This window comes from Vulpes vulpes, chromosome 9 (assembly GCF_048418805.1).
Source record: "Vulpes vulpes isolate BD-2025 chromosome 9, VulVul3, whole genome shotgun sequence".
Taxonomy (NCBI): domain Eukaryota; kingdom Metazoa; phylum Chordata; class Mammalia; order Carnivora; family Canidae; genus Vulpes; species Vulpes vulpes.
Window position 1 is genome coordinate 8,644,671 of NC_132788.1, and position 15,364 is coordinate 8,660,034.

The 15,364-nt window shown below is 37.8% G+C and overlaps 1 protein-coding gene across 1 annotated transcript in view; it reads right to left on the reverse strand.

Annotated features, from left to right (window-relative positions):
- The window catches only part of PSMD1 (proteasome 26S subunit, non-ATPase 1), a 92,959-nt gene that overhangs the window by 22,182 nt on the left and 55,413 nt on the right, over positions 1–15,364 (reverse strand). Inside the window, exons 17-18 of the mRNA XM_026006273.2 lie at positions 7,673–7,787; positions 3,562–3,678 (exon numbers count right to left, since the gene is read on the reverse strand). Of these exons, the coding sequence (XP_025862058.1) occupies positions 3,562–3,678; positions 7,673–7,787 (232 nt within the window). The remainder of the gene's footprint in view (positions 1–3,561; positions 3,679–7,672; positions 7,788–15,364) is intronic.

Genomic DNA, 15,364 nt, shown 5'->3' on the forward strand with positions numbered 1-15,364 from the left:
ATCTATGTTGTTGAGACTGAGTGAGCAAAACTTGGCATAATAAAAAAACAAAGATGCAATGGAATTACTTAAACCAAGACCATAGTGTATAGAACTAAGCATTAAGGCAGCATTCTGTAAAAGGATGTGATATATCATGCTTATTTAAATATTTCCTTTGGAACTTTCTACTGTGAGTTTTACAAACTATCTGAGAAAGTCCCTTTTGGATTCCTCTGAGGAGTGGTTATAGTCTTAATGAAATGAGCACTTCATTTCCATTTTATTTCCACTTAATTTCATGTACCAGTTTGCAACCTTGTGACTAGGACTCTGCAGTCTTGCAAACTTCTCTCTCTCTCTCTCTCTTTTTAAGATTTTACTTATTTATTTGAGAGAGAGAGAGAGAGAGAGTGAGCATGTGCACAGAGAGGGGCACAGGGGGAGGGAGAATCTAAGGCAGACTCCACACTCGATCCCATGACTGCTCAGGACCTGAGCTGAAACCAAGAATCAGACGCTTACTTAATGGACTGAGCCACCCAGGTGCCCCTCTTCAGCCTGTTAATAGCTTTTTCTTTTCAGCGAAATGTCACATACCATTCCAAAAGAATATCTTGTCTTTAGCAATTATCAGATAAAAGACAAAGGATATAAATGACAGTCCACAGAAGTCTTTACTGCATGCTTAACAGCAGAAAACAATGAAACAGACTCAAACTTTTAAGAATTCATGAGCTGAGTAACAATTTCCCTCTAAGGAATAGTGTTTCCTAAAAAAATACCAGAATTTTACACACTGGTACACAGTTTTAGTCTCATAGTCGGTAAGGTATACATTTAACTCTCCCCATGGAGTTTATGTTAATGGCAATGGCTAGCAGCAATAACTGCATTTCAACGTTTTAAATTAATACTCAAGATTCTGATATAACCTGAAGATGGAAGTGCAACCCATGAATTTGCATCAGCTAAGACTTGGTTCAACAGCATTTTATGGAATGATTAAAAAATAATAATTCTTTAAATTCTGTATTTTTTCACTTTTTCTAAATGTGAAAAGGTTTTATTTATTAGAATAAAGAGTTGACTGTTTTTTCAAACTACACAGCCTACCCTACTCCACTCCCATTCCAAAGGACCCTGCCATTGTTGGTGCAGAGTTCATGCTCGAAAAAAAAATCAACAAAATCCTACAGCAGAGGATGGAAAGATAGTAATTTATCTTATTCACAATACATATAATATGAAAGCAACATGTGAGGTCTAAGTGAGTAAATATCTATATATTATTGTTAGAAGAGGTGCATTCCATGGCCTAAACGTCCTTCTTTAATGACATTACTCAAGTGGATAACCTCCAGCTGATAAAGCTCAGAAGATCAAAAGCAGAAATAAATGCAAAAGCTACTCATATTACAACTGCTATATTTAAAAACAAAGGCCAAAAAGAAATGTGGACTCTCTGAAAAGATGTTTATGTTCTAGAAGATATAATATATGAATATATTATTAAAACAGAATGAGAAGCTAGGCTTCTATTTTTGGCAAGAATCCAATTTTTGGAAGTCTTACAGATGATTCTGACAAAGTGAGCAGCACTGGATTAATGAAATAAAAATGATAGCGACTATTTAGAAATGGGAGTCTATTAAACAAAATTCCATAAAATGAGAATAATCAATGAATTCTGGAAATTCTTCTCTTCTCCACCCTCCCATCAATCTACTTTGCTGATAATGAGGATGGTCTACATTTTTTTGATGAGGCAAAAGACAGTATATGCCAATGGTTTTTCCAACTGTCAATTTTTTGACTGTTTCTCAAATAGAAGCAAAATCAATACAAAACTATTAAATGTCCTAATTTCAAGTTAAGAATAAAAAAGTTCTGGGATCCCTGGGTGGCGCAGCGGTTTGGCGCCTGCCTTTGGCCCAGGGCGCGATCCTGGACACCCGGGATCGAATCCCACGTCGGGCTCCCGGTGCATGGAGCCTGCTTCTCCCTCTGCCTGTGTCTCTGCCTCTCTCAGTCTCTCTGTGACTATCATAAATAAATAAAAAAATTAAAAAAAAAAAAAAAAGAATAAAAAAGTTCTGAAATTACTGCCTTAGCTACACACATCTACTTAATATAGCAAAACTGGTAATTTTTAGTACATGTGAATAAGATCTATGCATTTTCTGTTTCTCAACAAAATGAGAAATTTTGGCTGAGGTGCCAAGATACATTAGATATCATACTCTAACATGATGTCTGGGAGACTGTCACAAGGAAATTTTAAAATAGATTATCTCAAAATCTGTGCTGGGAGTCATCCACAGGGCATCTGTGAGAAGTGGACTTGCAGAAGGATGTGTGAAGGGTATTTCTGTGGGGGTAAATCTGGGCTTCAGAGGGACCACGTAGAGAAGTTAATATGATCGATTGTCACTGTGCACTGACATCTGACACGAAGAGTTAAGAGGCATTAGATATCCACTGCAGTACTAGCAGAGAAGGAGAGGGAGATGGAGGAGAGGAGGGAGAAGACAGGAAAAGGGAGAGGGACGGGGCCAATAAAGCTGCACTGAGAACTACATATTATACTCCTAGCTACAAGGGCAAAATATGCAGGACCACTTTTGTGAACAGATGTGGGCTAGAAAGAAAGAAAGCTGTCCACGAGCCATGTGAAACCCTGCCCAAAAGATCACCCCCCAAGGGCAGTGACATTCTTTTTTTTTTTTTTTTTAATTTTTTATTTATTTATGATAGTCACAGAGAGAGAGAGAGGCAGAGACACAGGCAGAGGGAGAAGCAGGCTCCATGCACCAGGAGCCTGACGTGGGACTCGATCCCGGGTCTCCAGGATCGCGCCCTGGGCCAAAGGCAGGCGTTAAACCGCTGCGCCACCCAGGGATCCCCGGGCAGTGACATTCTAACAGAGAATCTGGATACACTCATTTCTTTAATTTTTTAATTTTTATTTAATTTTATTTATTTATGATAGGCACACAGTGAGAGAGAGAGAGAGAGGCAGAGACATAGGCAGAGGGAGAAGCAGGCTCCATGCACTGGGAGCTCGACGTGGGATTCGATCCCAGGTCTCCAGGATCGCGCCCTGGGCCAAAGGGAGGCGCTAAACCGCTGCGCCACCCAGGGATCCCTCATTTCTAAACTGAGAATGTATATACCATGTAAAGTGAACGTAGGACATTTTATTACCTCAGAATGATGGATCAAAAAAGTCACGAACTGCCTGAGTTCACATCCTGTAGCATGGGAACAAGTTATCCTACTAAAGGCATTTTAAGAGGACAGCAAGAGGCAAAAATTAAAGTTCATTTTTATGATCCCCATCAACCTGTAAGTTCTAATTTTTCAAGAATGGCTAAATAGCTGAATTAACAAAGTGACTAAAAATCTGTAAAAAAATGCACTTAAAGAATATTATAAAGTTATCTCTTTCTCCCACTTTTTTGCTTCCTGTGAGTTTAATGCCCACCACATTTGGGGTAAAAATGTCCTTAAAAGAAGATAAGTTACTAAAGAAAAGCCTAAACTAGCTCTCTTTTGGAGAATTTTTTTTTATTTGCTCACCTTTGGACAAGTGATTTCAGTCTGCTGGATCATGATGAGAGCTGAAGCTATCAGAGCTCCTTGCCTCACATAGTTCACAGGGTCATTTGTCATCGGTTCTAACAAATTGATTGCTTCCTGAAAGCATTAAAAAAAAAAAACAAAACTTTAAGCTGTTATAGCTGGATTTTCAAATTAGTTACTGTCATTCTAAGTCAGTATTTTCATTTAACTTTGTAGTAAGTTCATTAAAGACTACTTGCAACTGAGTATGTCTTGTTTCAATATAATTGATGGTAAGTGAGAAGGAAGCTTGTAGAAGGAGTGCTCCTGTCTTGAGGTAAAAGTAAGTAACAGAAAACGAGATTGATGTTTGATAACAACTATTATTTTCCAGGCACAGCATGTATTTTATACATGTTATATCCCATATATTTCTATCAATCCTAAAACAAAAACAACAATAACAATATAAAACAATCTTTATAAACAAAGAAACAGGTTAAGAAATTCATCCAAAGTCAGACAAGTAGAGAACTCAGGCCAATCTGACCCTAAAACCTGGATTAATTATCCAACCTCCTTCAAATACTAGGGTAAAGTAATGGCTTCAATGATTTTATAAGACCTAACATAAAAAAAATTAAATCGACATTTAACAGGATTTTCCCAGTATCACATTCTTCAGAATAATCAGTTCTATGAAAAAAGGATTCCTTGATGAAATAAGTATGGTAGTTCCTATGTACTATATAACACCTTGTTTCGGAGATTCAAAATATATATAGAATTTGATAAGCTATACATCATTGATAATGATATACATTATGGCAAAAGATCCAGAAAGCCTTATTAAAGAAATCACTCAAACTCTGCTTAACCCACCACCTGTTCACTGTATTTGACCAAGAACTCTTTGATTCTATATAACTTCTGTTAAGGACATGCAGGAACTTTCTTAAGTGCCACTTTGTAACATTCCTTATAAGGTCTTTGGTACATATAAATCCAGAGGAACAGAGAATGGGTTTACAAGATTATCAAATTTCTTTTTTTTCTTTAAGATTTTATTTATTTATTCATGAGAGAGACACAGAGAGAGGCAGAGACATGGGCAGAGGGAGAAGCAGACACCCTGTGGGGAGCCCAACGTGGGACTTGATCCCCGGACCATGGGATCCTGACCTGAGCCAAAGGGAGACATACTCAACCACTGAGCCACTCAGGTACCCCTAATTTATTTCTTAACACAATATGCCATTTCTTAAATATCCTTGTTTCAAGGACAAGACAAAGTTGCATCCTTTTTAAAAGACAACAGCTTCAGATTTCTTTACATGAGGATTTATTTATTTTAAAAATCAGAGTTGTTAACAGATAATATACATACCAGGTAAGTGTATTCTTTCTCCCCATTTCACTGAAAAATGCCACGATATTGTGCAGAGGAGTTTTCAAACACTATTCATAGTATTGTCAATATTGTTTATGAGGTAGTCATGATAAAAAATATAACCAAATTTCCAAGTTGTAAGTTATAAGACACTAACTGGGACGCCGGGGTGGCTCAGTGGTTGAGCATCTGCCTTTGGCTCAGGGCGTGATCCTGGAGTTCCAGGATCGAGTCCCACATCGGGCTCCCTGCATGGAGTCTGCTTCTCCCTCTGCCTGTGTCTCTGCCTCTCACTGTGTTTCTCATGAGTAAATAAATAAAATCTTAAAAAGAAAAAGACACTAACTTGGTCTTTGAGGTATGTGATATAACCTCAACCTTAAGATAAATTTCAGAATAAAAAAAAAGTTTTAGGTTTTTAAGAAATAAAAATAAAGCACCAAACCTTGGTCAGATAGGTATTATTATGTAGATCATACAAACTGTCTAGAAATTAAGCAGATTTGCTTAGTATGAGTAACAAAAATTTTTTACTGAATTAACTTTTCAAATGCTGTGTCTCAAAGAACACTTGCTCCTACATATCATATTAAGTTTACAATAATCTGGAAGGAAAAAAAAAATCTAATGTATATTTAACTTACGAGGCTTGACATAAATGTCTGCTGAAGACTTGAGGGGAAAATACTTCATAAGACATTCAACTATAATTTACCTTTGTTTACAGAACAGATGTGTTCCAGAAAAAAATGGACAGCCAATTTCTACATAAACTGTATTTTATATACCCAATGATATTCCTTTTTTTTTTTTTTTAATTTTAATTTATTTATGATAGTCACAGAGAGAGAGAGAGAGAGAGAGAGAGGCAGAGACACAGGCAGGCTCCATGCACCGGGAGCCTGACGTGGGATTCGATCCCGGGTCTCCAGGATCGCGCCCTGGGCCAAAGGCAGGCGCTAAACCGCTGCGCCACCCAGGGATCCCCCCCAATGATATTCCTAACAAAACTAAAGATACAGTCTCATGTTAAGAAATTCCCTCCAGGGATCCCTGGGTGGCGCAGCGGTTTGGCGCCTGCCTTTGGCCCAGGGCGCGATCCTGGAGACCCGGGATCGAATCCCATATCAGGCTTCCGGTGCATGGAGCCTGCTTCTCCCTCCGCCTGTGTCTCTGCCTCTCTCTCTCTCTGTGACTATCATAAATAAATAAAAATTAAAAAAAAAAAAAAAAAAGAAATTCCCTCCAAAAGAAAACACTTTAAAAACAAATCTCTGTGAGAACAGAGAGTACGCCCAACTTGTTCACCATCATATCTTTCAATGATCTTCCCCCACCACCATTGAGTTGACAAATATTTACTGAATGCCTACTATGTGGCAGTCCTGACACAGGTTCTAGCAGTGAACATTCTGTTCTTAGGGACCTTACATTTCAGGGCAGAGGAGACAGACAATAAATAAATAGGTATAAAAATATGTCAGGTGGTGATAAGTCCTATGAAGAAAAAAAAAAGCAGGGTAGGGAAACAAATGAGAATACTGAAAGGGGATGTCTCTATAAATTTTTATGCACTTTTTATCACAAATAGTGAAAATGTCTATTTTAATTCCTAGCTTCAGTAACATTTTATGTGACTAGAAAAAATTAAGCAAATTAAAATTTAATTCCTGGACTCAAGTAATAAATGTTTTATTTTATTTTGGATGAGAGGTTAAAAAAATTACTCTTCTGATGAAAAAACACTGGGAGCAAAACCTAGTTATGCTCTTGTTCTTTACGTTCTCATTCTCATTATGTTTGTGTTCTCTCTCTCTCTCACACACATACATACAACCATGCACACATGCACTATTAAAAGAAAAGTTCATATTTTGGGGGGTGGTCAAAGTGGTGTGCATTTGTGCCATGAAAGGCAAAAACGTGATGATTATGTCATTGTTGTGAATCAAGAATACTTGTTTAAGCAACAGAACATTTCATTATGAATCTCATGATGAACTGTATTTTCCAATCATCTATTTGGAACCCAACTCTTTGTCATTTTTTTTTTAGATTATTTATTTGAGATAGAGAATGACAGAGAGCAAGCACAAGCCAGGGGGCAGAGGGAGAGGGAGAAGCAGGTTCCCCACTGAGCAGGGAACCCAAATGGGACTCCATCCCAGGACCCTAAGATCATGACCTGAGCTGAAGGCAGACACTTAACCAATTGAGACCCCCAAGTGCCCCTGTTTTGTCACTTTTGAGGACTTAACAAATATCAGGTTGCCTATTATGTTTATGAGGAGAGATCAGGCAAATAGGCGATTTGCTTAAAACAAAACAATCAAAGTTAATTGATTTTGGTGGTCTCATATGAGAATCTTGATTTCCACGATACTAATCATGTCAATTAAACATGTAAATTACCATGTAAAGGGAACAGAGTAATTCTTTAAGAAAAAAGAATATTTTATCTTTTTTTTTAAAAAAAAAATCAACGCTTTCAAAGAAAAATTCTACAGCGTTGTTTTCATTAGAATCACCCATGTAATGTGGTGGTTCATTCTTCTTAACTGGCTTTGAGCAACCCAACACAGTAAAATGAGGAAGTTAGTTCTGGGAAGCTTTGTGAGGCAAGTTAACTCTTATAGATCACACCATACTTGCATTTTTACAGTGGTTGTATAAACTTTTCTGCAAAGGAAAACAGTGTGGTGCCAGGAAAGAACTGACCCCACTGGCTTTGGGCTTTACCTTGTTTCCTGTACCAGCACAGCAGATGCCCAGGGCCATAGCAGCTCCATAACGCACATGAGGATTGTAACTCTCTGACAACAATGAAACAACGCTGGGGCACTGTTCAGGGGTCCTGATAAGAAATAGAGAAAGTGAAGACAGTGTTATAGGTAAAATATTTTAAATCAAGATGGAAGAATTTTAACTATTTTCTTAAACTTATGGGAAATAACAGATATATTCACACAGAAGTTGGAGAATTATTATTATTTTTTAAAGATTTTATTTATTTATTCATGAGAGACAGAGAGAAAGAGAGAGCAAGGGGGGGAGGGCAGAGACACAGGCAGAGGGAGAAGCAGGCTCCATGCAGGGAGCCTGCGGGACTTGATCCCGGGACTCCAGGATCACGCCCTGAGCCAATGGCAGGCGCTAAATTGCTGAGCCACCAGGGATCCCCAGAAGTTGGAGAATTAAAAATCGCCTATGGAATTCTAATTATTGATATTAAAAATCTATCTTCAATATTCAGAGAATATACACAAAGCAGAATATATCAGTAATTCCTCAACCACAGCTTTGCATTATAGTCCTTCCCTTGTGCCTCCTCCATAGTGAGTAATAACCATGACGGTGTGGGAGGCACACAATACTCTACATCAATTCTTATCTTTCTTACTTACTTTGTGTTTTGTGTCAGAAGACAAAAACTGATGTAGAGACTCCGGCATGTTTCCAAAGCTACATAAAAGATTTGAATCACCCAGTATAACTCTGATTCAATATCAAATTGGTAAATATGCCTTGATAATAAAAAAATTCTGGTTTTTTTCTTTAGCAATTACTGGTGTTGATAAGAACAGAAATTGTTCTTTTTTTAAAAAGATTTTATTTATTTGAGAGAGAGTGAGAGTGCGAATGTGGGGAAAAGCAAAGGGAGTGGGACAAACAGACTCCATGCTGAGCACAGAACCCAAGATGGGGCTCAATCTCATGACCCCGAGACCATCACTCCAGCTCAAATCAAGAGTAGGATGCTCAACCAACTGAACAGGAAGGTACCCAAGAAATTGTTATTTTCTCAACCTCTTCATATTTTAGCAAAGACAAAAACCAGGGCAATGTTGACTAATGAAGTACCTGACCTCATCTTTACAGTGGTTACTCCTTTGGGGCAGCAGGGGCAGAAACTAGAAGAGAATGTAGAGGAGTGTGTAGGTGGCTGACAAAGATCTCAAACTGGGTTGCTGGTTACACAGTGTGTGTTTAGTTGTGAAAATTCATCAAGCTGTAGGTTAATTATGTGCATGTTTTTGGATGTATATTACACTGCAATAAAAACTTAAAGGAAAAGACTAGCTATTGACTACATTTAATTTATTCTTTTCTTTCTTTTTTTTTTTTTTAAGATTTGTTTATTTATTTATGGTAGACATAGAGAGAGAGAGAGAGAGAGAGAGAGAGAGGCAGAGACACAGGAGGAGGAAGAAGCAGGCTCCATGTCCAGAGCCCGCCAAAGGACTCGATCCCGGGACTCCAGGACCGCACCCTGGGCCAAAGGCAGGCACTAAACCACTGAGCCACCCAGGGATCCCCCTGACTACATTTAATTTAAAAGATTTTTAAAGACTATCTTGTTGTGAATGAAAGCAGTTATTACCTACAGACCAATTCAAATCTGTAGCTCTTTGTTGGAATTGTCCTCTAGCCTCAAACTCTAGTAAGTAGTAAATTCAAATTTCAAATGGAGTAGAGCCAAATTTATGAAAATTGTCCTGAAAAATGGAATTTTGCTACAAGAGAAGGTTGGATTTCCTCCTTACAACAGAGTCCATCATTCTTTCTTGAAAATATTCTCAGTTTGACTAAGCTTCCTAATAACTTTTCTTGACTCTTTTGCTGGAATATAAAAAACAAAATGAGCAAATAACTGAAAATGTAGTAATAATATACACCTTCTGTTAATGCACACTGACATAACTATACATTATATAAGAGGAAGCCATGAAGTCATAAACACATGTTCCAGTTCTTGTTTTGTGTCTAAATAGCTGGGATAATTTAGACAAGATTCAATGAAGCAAAGACTTTGGGATCCCTTTCTATGTATGAAAAAAGAAGGAATGGAACTAGAAGTTCTGTAATATCTTTCCCACTTTACAATTCTATGGCTTTTATTATATTTTATTTTTTAAAGATTTTATTTATTTATTCATGAGAGATAGACAGAGGGGGCGGGGGAGAGAGAGTCGCAGAGACATAGGCAGAAGGAGAAGCAGGCTCCCCATAAGGAGTCTGATGTGGGACGTGATCCCGGATCCCAGGATCAGGACCTGAGCTGAAGGCAGACGCTCAACCACTGAGCCACCCAGGCAGACATACCTGGGTTCTTTGTAAAAAAGGAAAGGTAACTCATACCCAAACATTCATTTAAAATAATATAAAGTGAGTTGGATATTAAACCTAGAAAGTTGGCTGTAATCAGGGCCCTGACCTCCAAATCTCCTCACCAACTTTTTAAGAAGCTAATGGCACACAGAACACTTACCCACTTGTCCCTCAGCAGCAGCAAGGGCAGGACATTCTAGGGAAAACTGACTCATACCAAAAAGCTTTTTCTAAATATATCTTAAAGCTTCATTTATTTTATGATGCTCACTTATTAAAAAAGTATTATACTTCAAATAGGATTAATAGTTTCATGAGATTCAGCGAAAATTTTGCCAGGGAACATAAATACTGGGAGCTTAATGCAGAGCTTTACCTAGCTGATTACCATAAAGACTAAAATAGGTTGTGAGGGCTCTAAACTCAAAGGACATAAAAAAAAAATTCTTGTTAAGTTTCTTAGTCTATAACAGTTCCAATGCTGACACATTCTTCAGTAAAGTGTTAAGACAAGAAATGATAAATTATTTAATAAATTAGCTTAGACATTCAGCTTCTTCAAGAGTACAATAAAACCAGAATATTCTATGTTTACTCTAATTCTTAGCAAGTAGCTCTAAAAGGACAAAAGAGTCCTTCTAAGCAATGACTGGAATGTAAATATTCACTGAAAGCAAAGCTTCTGCACATTAATCTTTGTCTAAACATATAACACACATAAAATGTATGCATAAATATAAAAATTTTAAAGTAACAGTTATTAATAAGTGAATAAATGGCGAAACAATTATCGCCATCACTTTGAGGCTTGAAGTGAATTAATTGTTCAGCATAATTGTTACAATGGCTGCTAACATAATAAAAATAGAAACAAGTAGACCTTATATGCACTGCCAACCCTGCCTCTCCAAAAAAGAGAGACAGAAAGAGAGAAATTGAACCTCAACGTGACCAAGCCTCAAGATCCAACTATCAATTTACAGGAAATACAGAAGACCAAAAACACATTATACTACACATAGGGATATAACACGCAATTAGTAAAATCCATACTGTGCAAACTAGACAGTAGTAATGACCCAGTTTCTTCAACAAATAAACTGCAAGGTAGAAACAAACAGGTGAAGAAAAAGAGAGAGATTAAAAGAAAATACACCAAATCTTTAATAATAGCCCATAAAACTTCCTTTCATTTATTTTAGATAATTCTAACACTACTTGAATTTTAGCTTTTCTATGCAAACATTTATCTCTTAGATAATATCACAAAAATAATTCATCATTTGATATAACTCCCTTAGATTAGCATTTATAACAAAGTACTTAAATGACTAATCCCTGATCTGCAATAAAAACTGATCTCTGCACCTGCATATTATATTTTTTAAAGATTTTATTTATTTATTCATGAGAGACACAGAGACATAGGCAGAGGGAGAAGCAGGCTCCATGCAGGGAGCCCGATGCGGGACTCGATCCCAGGACTCCAGGATCACGCCCTCGGCCAAAGGCAGATGCTCAACCACTGAGCCACCCAGGCGTCCCATATTTATTTATTTATAAATATATTTTATTTATTTGTTTACTTATTGGGGAGGGTAGAGCATGTGTGAATGAGGGGAGGCGCAGGGAGAGAGACAAGCAGACCCCTCCTGAGCATGGGGCCAAGACAACAAATGGAGCCAAAATCAAGAGTTGGACACTCAACAAACTGAGCCACCCAAGCACCCCTCCATGAATATGTTTAGAAAAAATAAATGTCTAAAATGATCAAGTCACAGGAAAATAGTATGCTTTGTTTTATTTAATAGGGAGAGGTAGTAAGCAAGGAATTCAATAGTTTGGAAAGCACTGTATTAGCATAAAATGCGTTACATATGACAACTTTTTCATGTATTTATATTTTGGTATGTTAAATTTAAAAGTATATTTTCTCGGACAATTATAAATGTGCTAGCCACATTTGTTTTTAACAATGGAGCTACTACATGTGGTGAGAACTGTACCAACTTTCTTATTCATTTTTTGGCTAGTTTGTAAAACTAAAAAAGTGAATATCATTAGGTTAAAAAGTGAGAGATATATTTTCTGAATGTTATTTTCATTACAATATAAACGAGATGCATCAAATATTCATCATTAGGAAAATAACTGAAAAGGAAGACAGCAGGTTTGTTTTCCCAGCGTACTTTCTTTTCTTTTTTTAAAATTATTTATTTATTTATTCATGAGAGGGAGGGGAGAGAGAGAGAGAGAGAGAGAGAGAGAGGCAGAGACATAGGCAGAGGGAGGAGAAGCAGGCTCCATGTAGGAAGCTCGATGCAGGACTCGATCCCAGGATTCCATGATCATACCCTGAGCCAAAGGCAGATAACCACTGAGCCACCCAGGCATCCCAGTCCAATGTACTTTCATCCCACGAGCCTCTGTATCCCAAGCTGCTGCTACATATGAATTTTCACTTGCTCAATTTAGATCTATCAACTACATGTAAGGTACCATTAAGAAAACAAAACAAAATTACACAGATCCTGCCCTAAATTGTACAAATTTAGTCCTACCTTTAATATAAATATATATATTTTAAAGATTTTATTTATTTACTCATAGAGACAGAGAGAGGCAGAGGGAGAAGTAGGCATCATACAGAGAGCTTGACGCGGGATTCGATCCGGGGTCTCCAGGATCACGCCCTGGGCTGCAGGCGGTGCTAAACCTCTGCGCCACCGGGGCTGCCCTAATATAAATATTTTGAAGTCATTTTACTAGACTTCATAGAACTAAAAATAGCCAGTTTTAGATAAGTTTTTGCTTTATTTCCAAACAGATTGTTTCTTTTAGGTGTTACCAAAATAGGGTGAAAATATGTCAAAAGGTGAAAAAGTAGATTCGTAAGATTTATATAAAGAACTCTACTTCACCCTAATAAAAAACGTAGCTCTTAAAAATATCAAATTGGGGCAGCCCCAGTGGCGCAGCGGTTTAGCACCGCCTGCAGCCTAGGGCATGACCCTGGAGACCCAGGATCGAGTCCCACGTTGGGCTCTCTGCATGGTGCCTGCTTCTCCCTCTGCCTGTGTCTCTGCCTCTCTCTCCTCTCTCTGTGTCTCTATGAATAAATAAATAAATAATCTTTAAAAAAATCAAATTGCATTCCTGGATCTAGAGAAATCTGTAATATTCAAATTTGTAATATTCAAAAAATAATAGTATTATTAGCACATTCCTTTCCATCATTCCTTAAAATGAGCAAAGGAAAGACTTATAGTATGAGTGGGATGCTATCAACTTGTACATTATTAAAGTATCAATATTTCCTTGATTTTATAAAATGAACATAAATATACTTCAATTCTCAGAAAGTTCAATTCGTTTCTGATATTTAAATAAGTATCCTGATAATAGAAGTTTACCTTTAAAGCTGATTACAGTAATTACTGAAGACTTGCAGAGCTGAGCAAATTTACATCAAATATTTGCATCTTTGAATCAACTTTTATAGAAGTCTGTAATCTAGACAAAAACTCACAACAACCAGGGGACAGCTTAATGAAGCATTGTAAGAGAGTGCTGTGATGTTTTAAACTGCCCATCTATCACCTCTCTACTCCTCTCTACTGGTGGTGTCAGTGGAGAGGGCAGTCTGTGTCCTAAACACTTGTTACTGAGAATAAATTGGGCTTCAGCCTGTCTGGTGGTTCCCTGAAGCACCAGTGCAATAGTCTGCCCTTGTTTCACCAAACTTAGAGTACTCCCAGGGTTGGAGCAACTTCCCAAGTGACATTTGTCGAAAACACTTAGAAGCAAAAAAAGTAGGGGTAGCCTGGGTGGTTCAGCCATTTAGCGCCTGCCTTCGGCCCAGGACGTGATCCTAGAGACCCAGGAACGAGTGCCACGTCCAGCTCCCTGCATGGAGCCTGCTTCTCCCTCTGCCTGTGTCTCTGCCTCTCTCTGTGTCTCTCATAAATAAATAAATAAAATCTTAAAAAAAAAAAAAAAAGCAAAAAAGTACTGGCCATGGGAGCCTGGGGCAAGGATTAATTAATTGGCTAGGCAATAAGCAGACCGAGAAGCACGGCAGTCTGGGTGGCTAAGTCAGTAGGACAGACAGAGAAGCTTGGGAAAAAAGAGGCTAGGAAAGGAGATATGTGTAGTTAATAAGGGTTTTAAAAGCTGCTGCATATACTGGGGGAATCAAGAATACCACATGAATACTCAGGTTGGACACACGCTCAGGAAAGCCTTAAGACTAAACTTTCACTTCAGGCTCAGCACACACAGGAACTGAAGGCTAAGGCACAGTGATAAACGACCTGGCTGAGTGCTAACGGACTGTTCCAACACAATTTGCAAAGACGGAGAGAGTCTTTTTCCTTTTCCCTTTCCTTGGCTCCAGGCATTTAAGGAAACTCTTGTCACTAGCTAACCACTAGGCTAATGTAACACAGACTTCAGTGGCCATTCATGAGAAAGAATACAGACTTTATAAAACTTCTTTTAAAAAGTCACCAAAGGGCGGCCCTGGTGGCGCAGTGGTTTAGTGCCGCCTGCAGCCCAGGGCGTGATCCTGGGGACCCTGGATCGAGTACCACGTCAGGCTGTCTGAATGATGCCTGCTTCTCCCTCTGCCTGTGTCTCTGCCTCTCTCTCTATGTGTCTCTATGAGTGAATAAATAAAATCTTAAAATAAAATAAAATAAAAAAATAAAAAAATAAAAACAAAAAGTCACCAAACAACCATAACAAGCAGCAATATAAATCCCTGGAAGCGGGAGGGGGCAGAGAATCTGATTTCCTTTGTTTCTCACATTGTAATATTCAAAACATCCAGTTTTCAACAAAAAATTATGAATCATGCAAAGAAAAAAATGAAGTATAGCCCATTCACAGGAAAAAAGAAACAGAATCAGTCCCTGAGTAAGCCCAGGTATTGAACTTAAACTATCTTAAATATATTCAAAGTGAAAAAAAAGAAAGGCAAATAACTAAAGAAAACAGAACAATGCCTTATCAACTCAAGAAAATCAATAGATAGAAATGATAGATAGATAGATAGATAGATAGATAGATAGACAGATAGATATAAATAAAACCAAACAAATTCTGGAACTGAAAAGCATAAATGAAATGAGAAATTCAGTAGAGTGTGTTCAATAGCAGAACTGGGCATGCAGAAGAAAGAATCACATTAGGTAAACTGACAATATGTTTGAAGCTGTGGAAAAGAGTAATGTCAACGTAACTCCAAAGGGTAGGATGGATGAAAAGAAAGACATTTTGAGAAGGCAAAAGGTGGTAGCATTTTCAGATTGGTCTAAATCT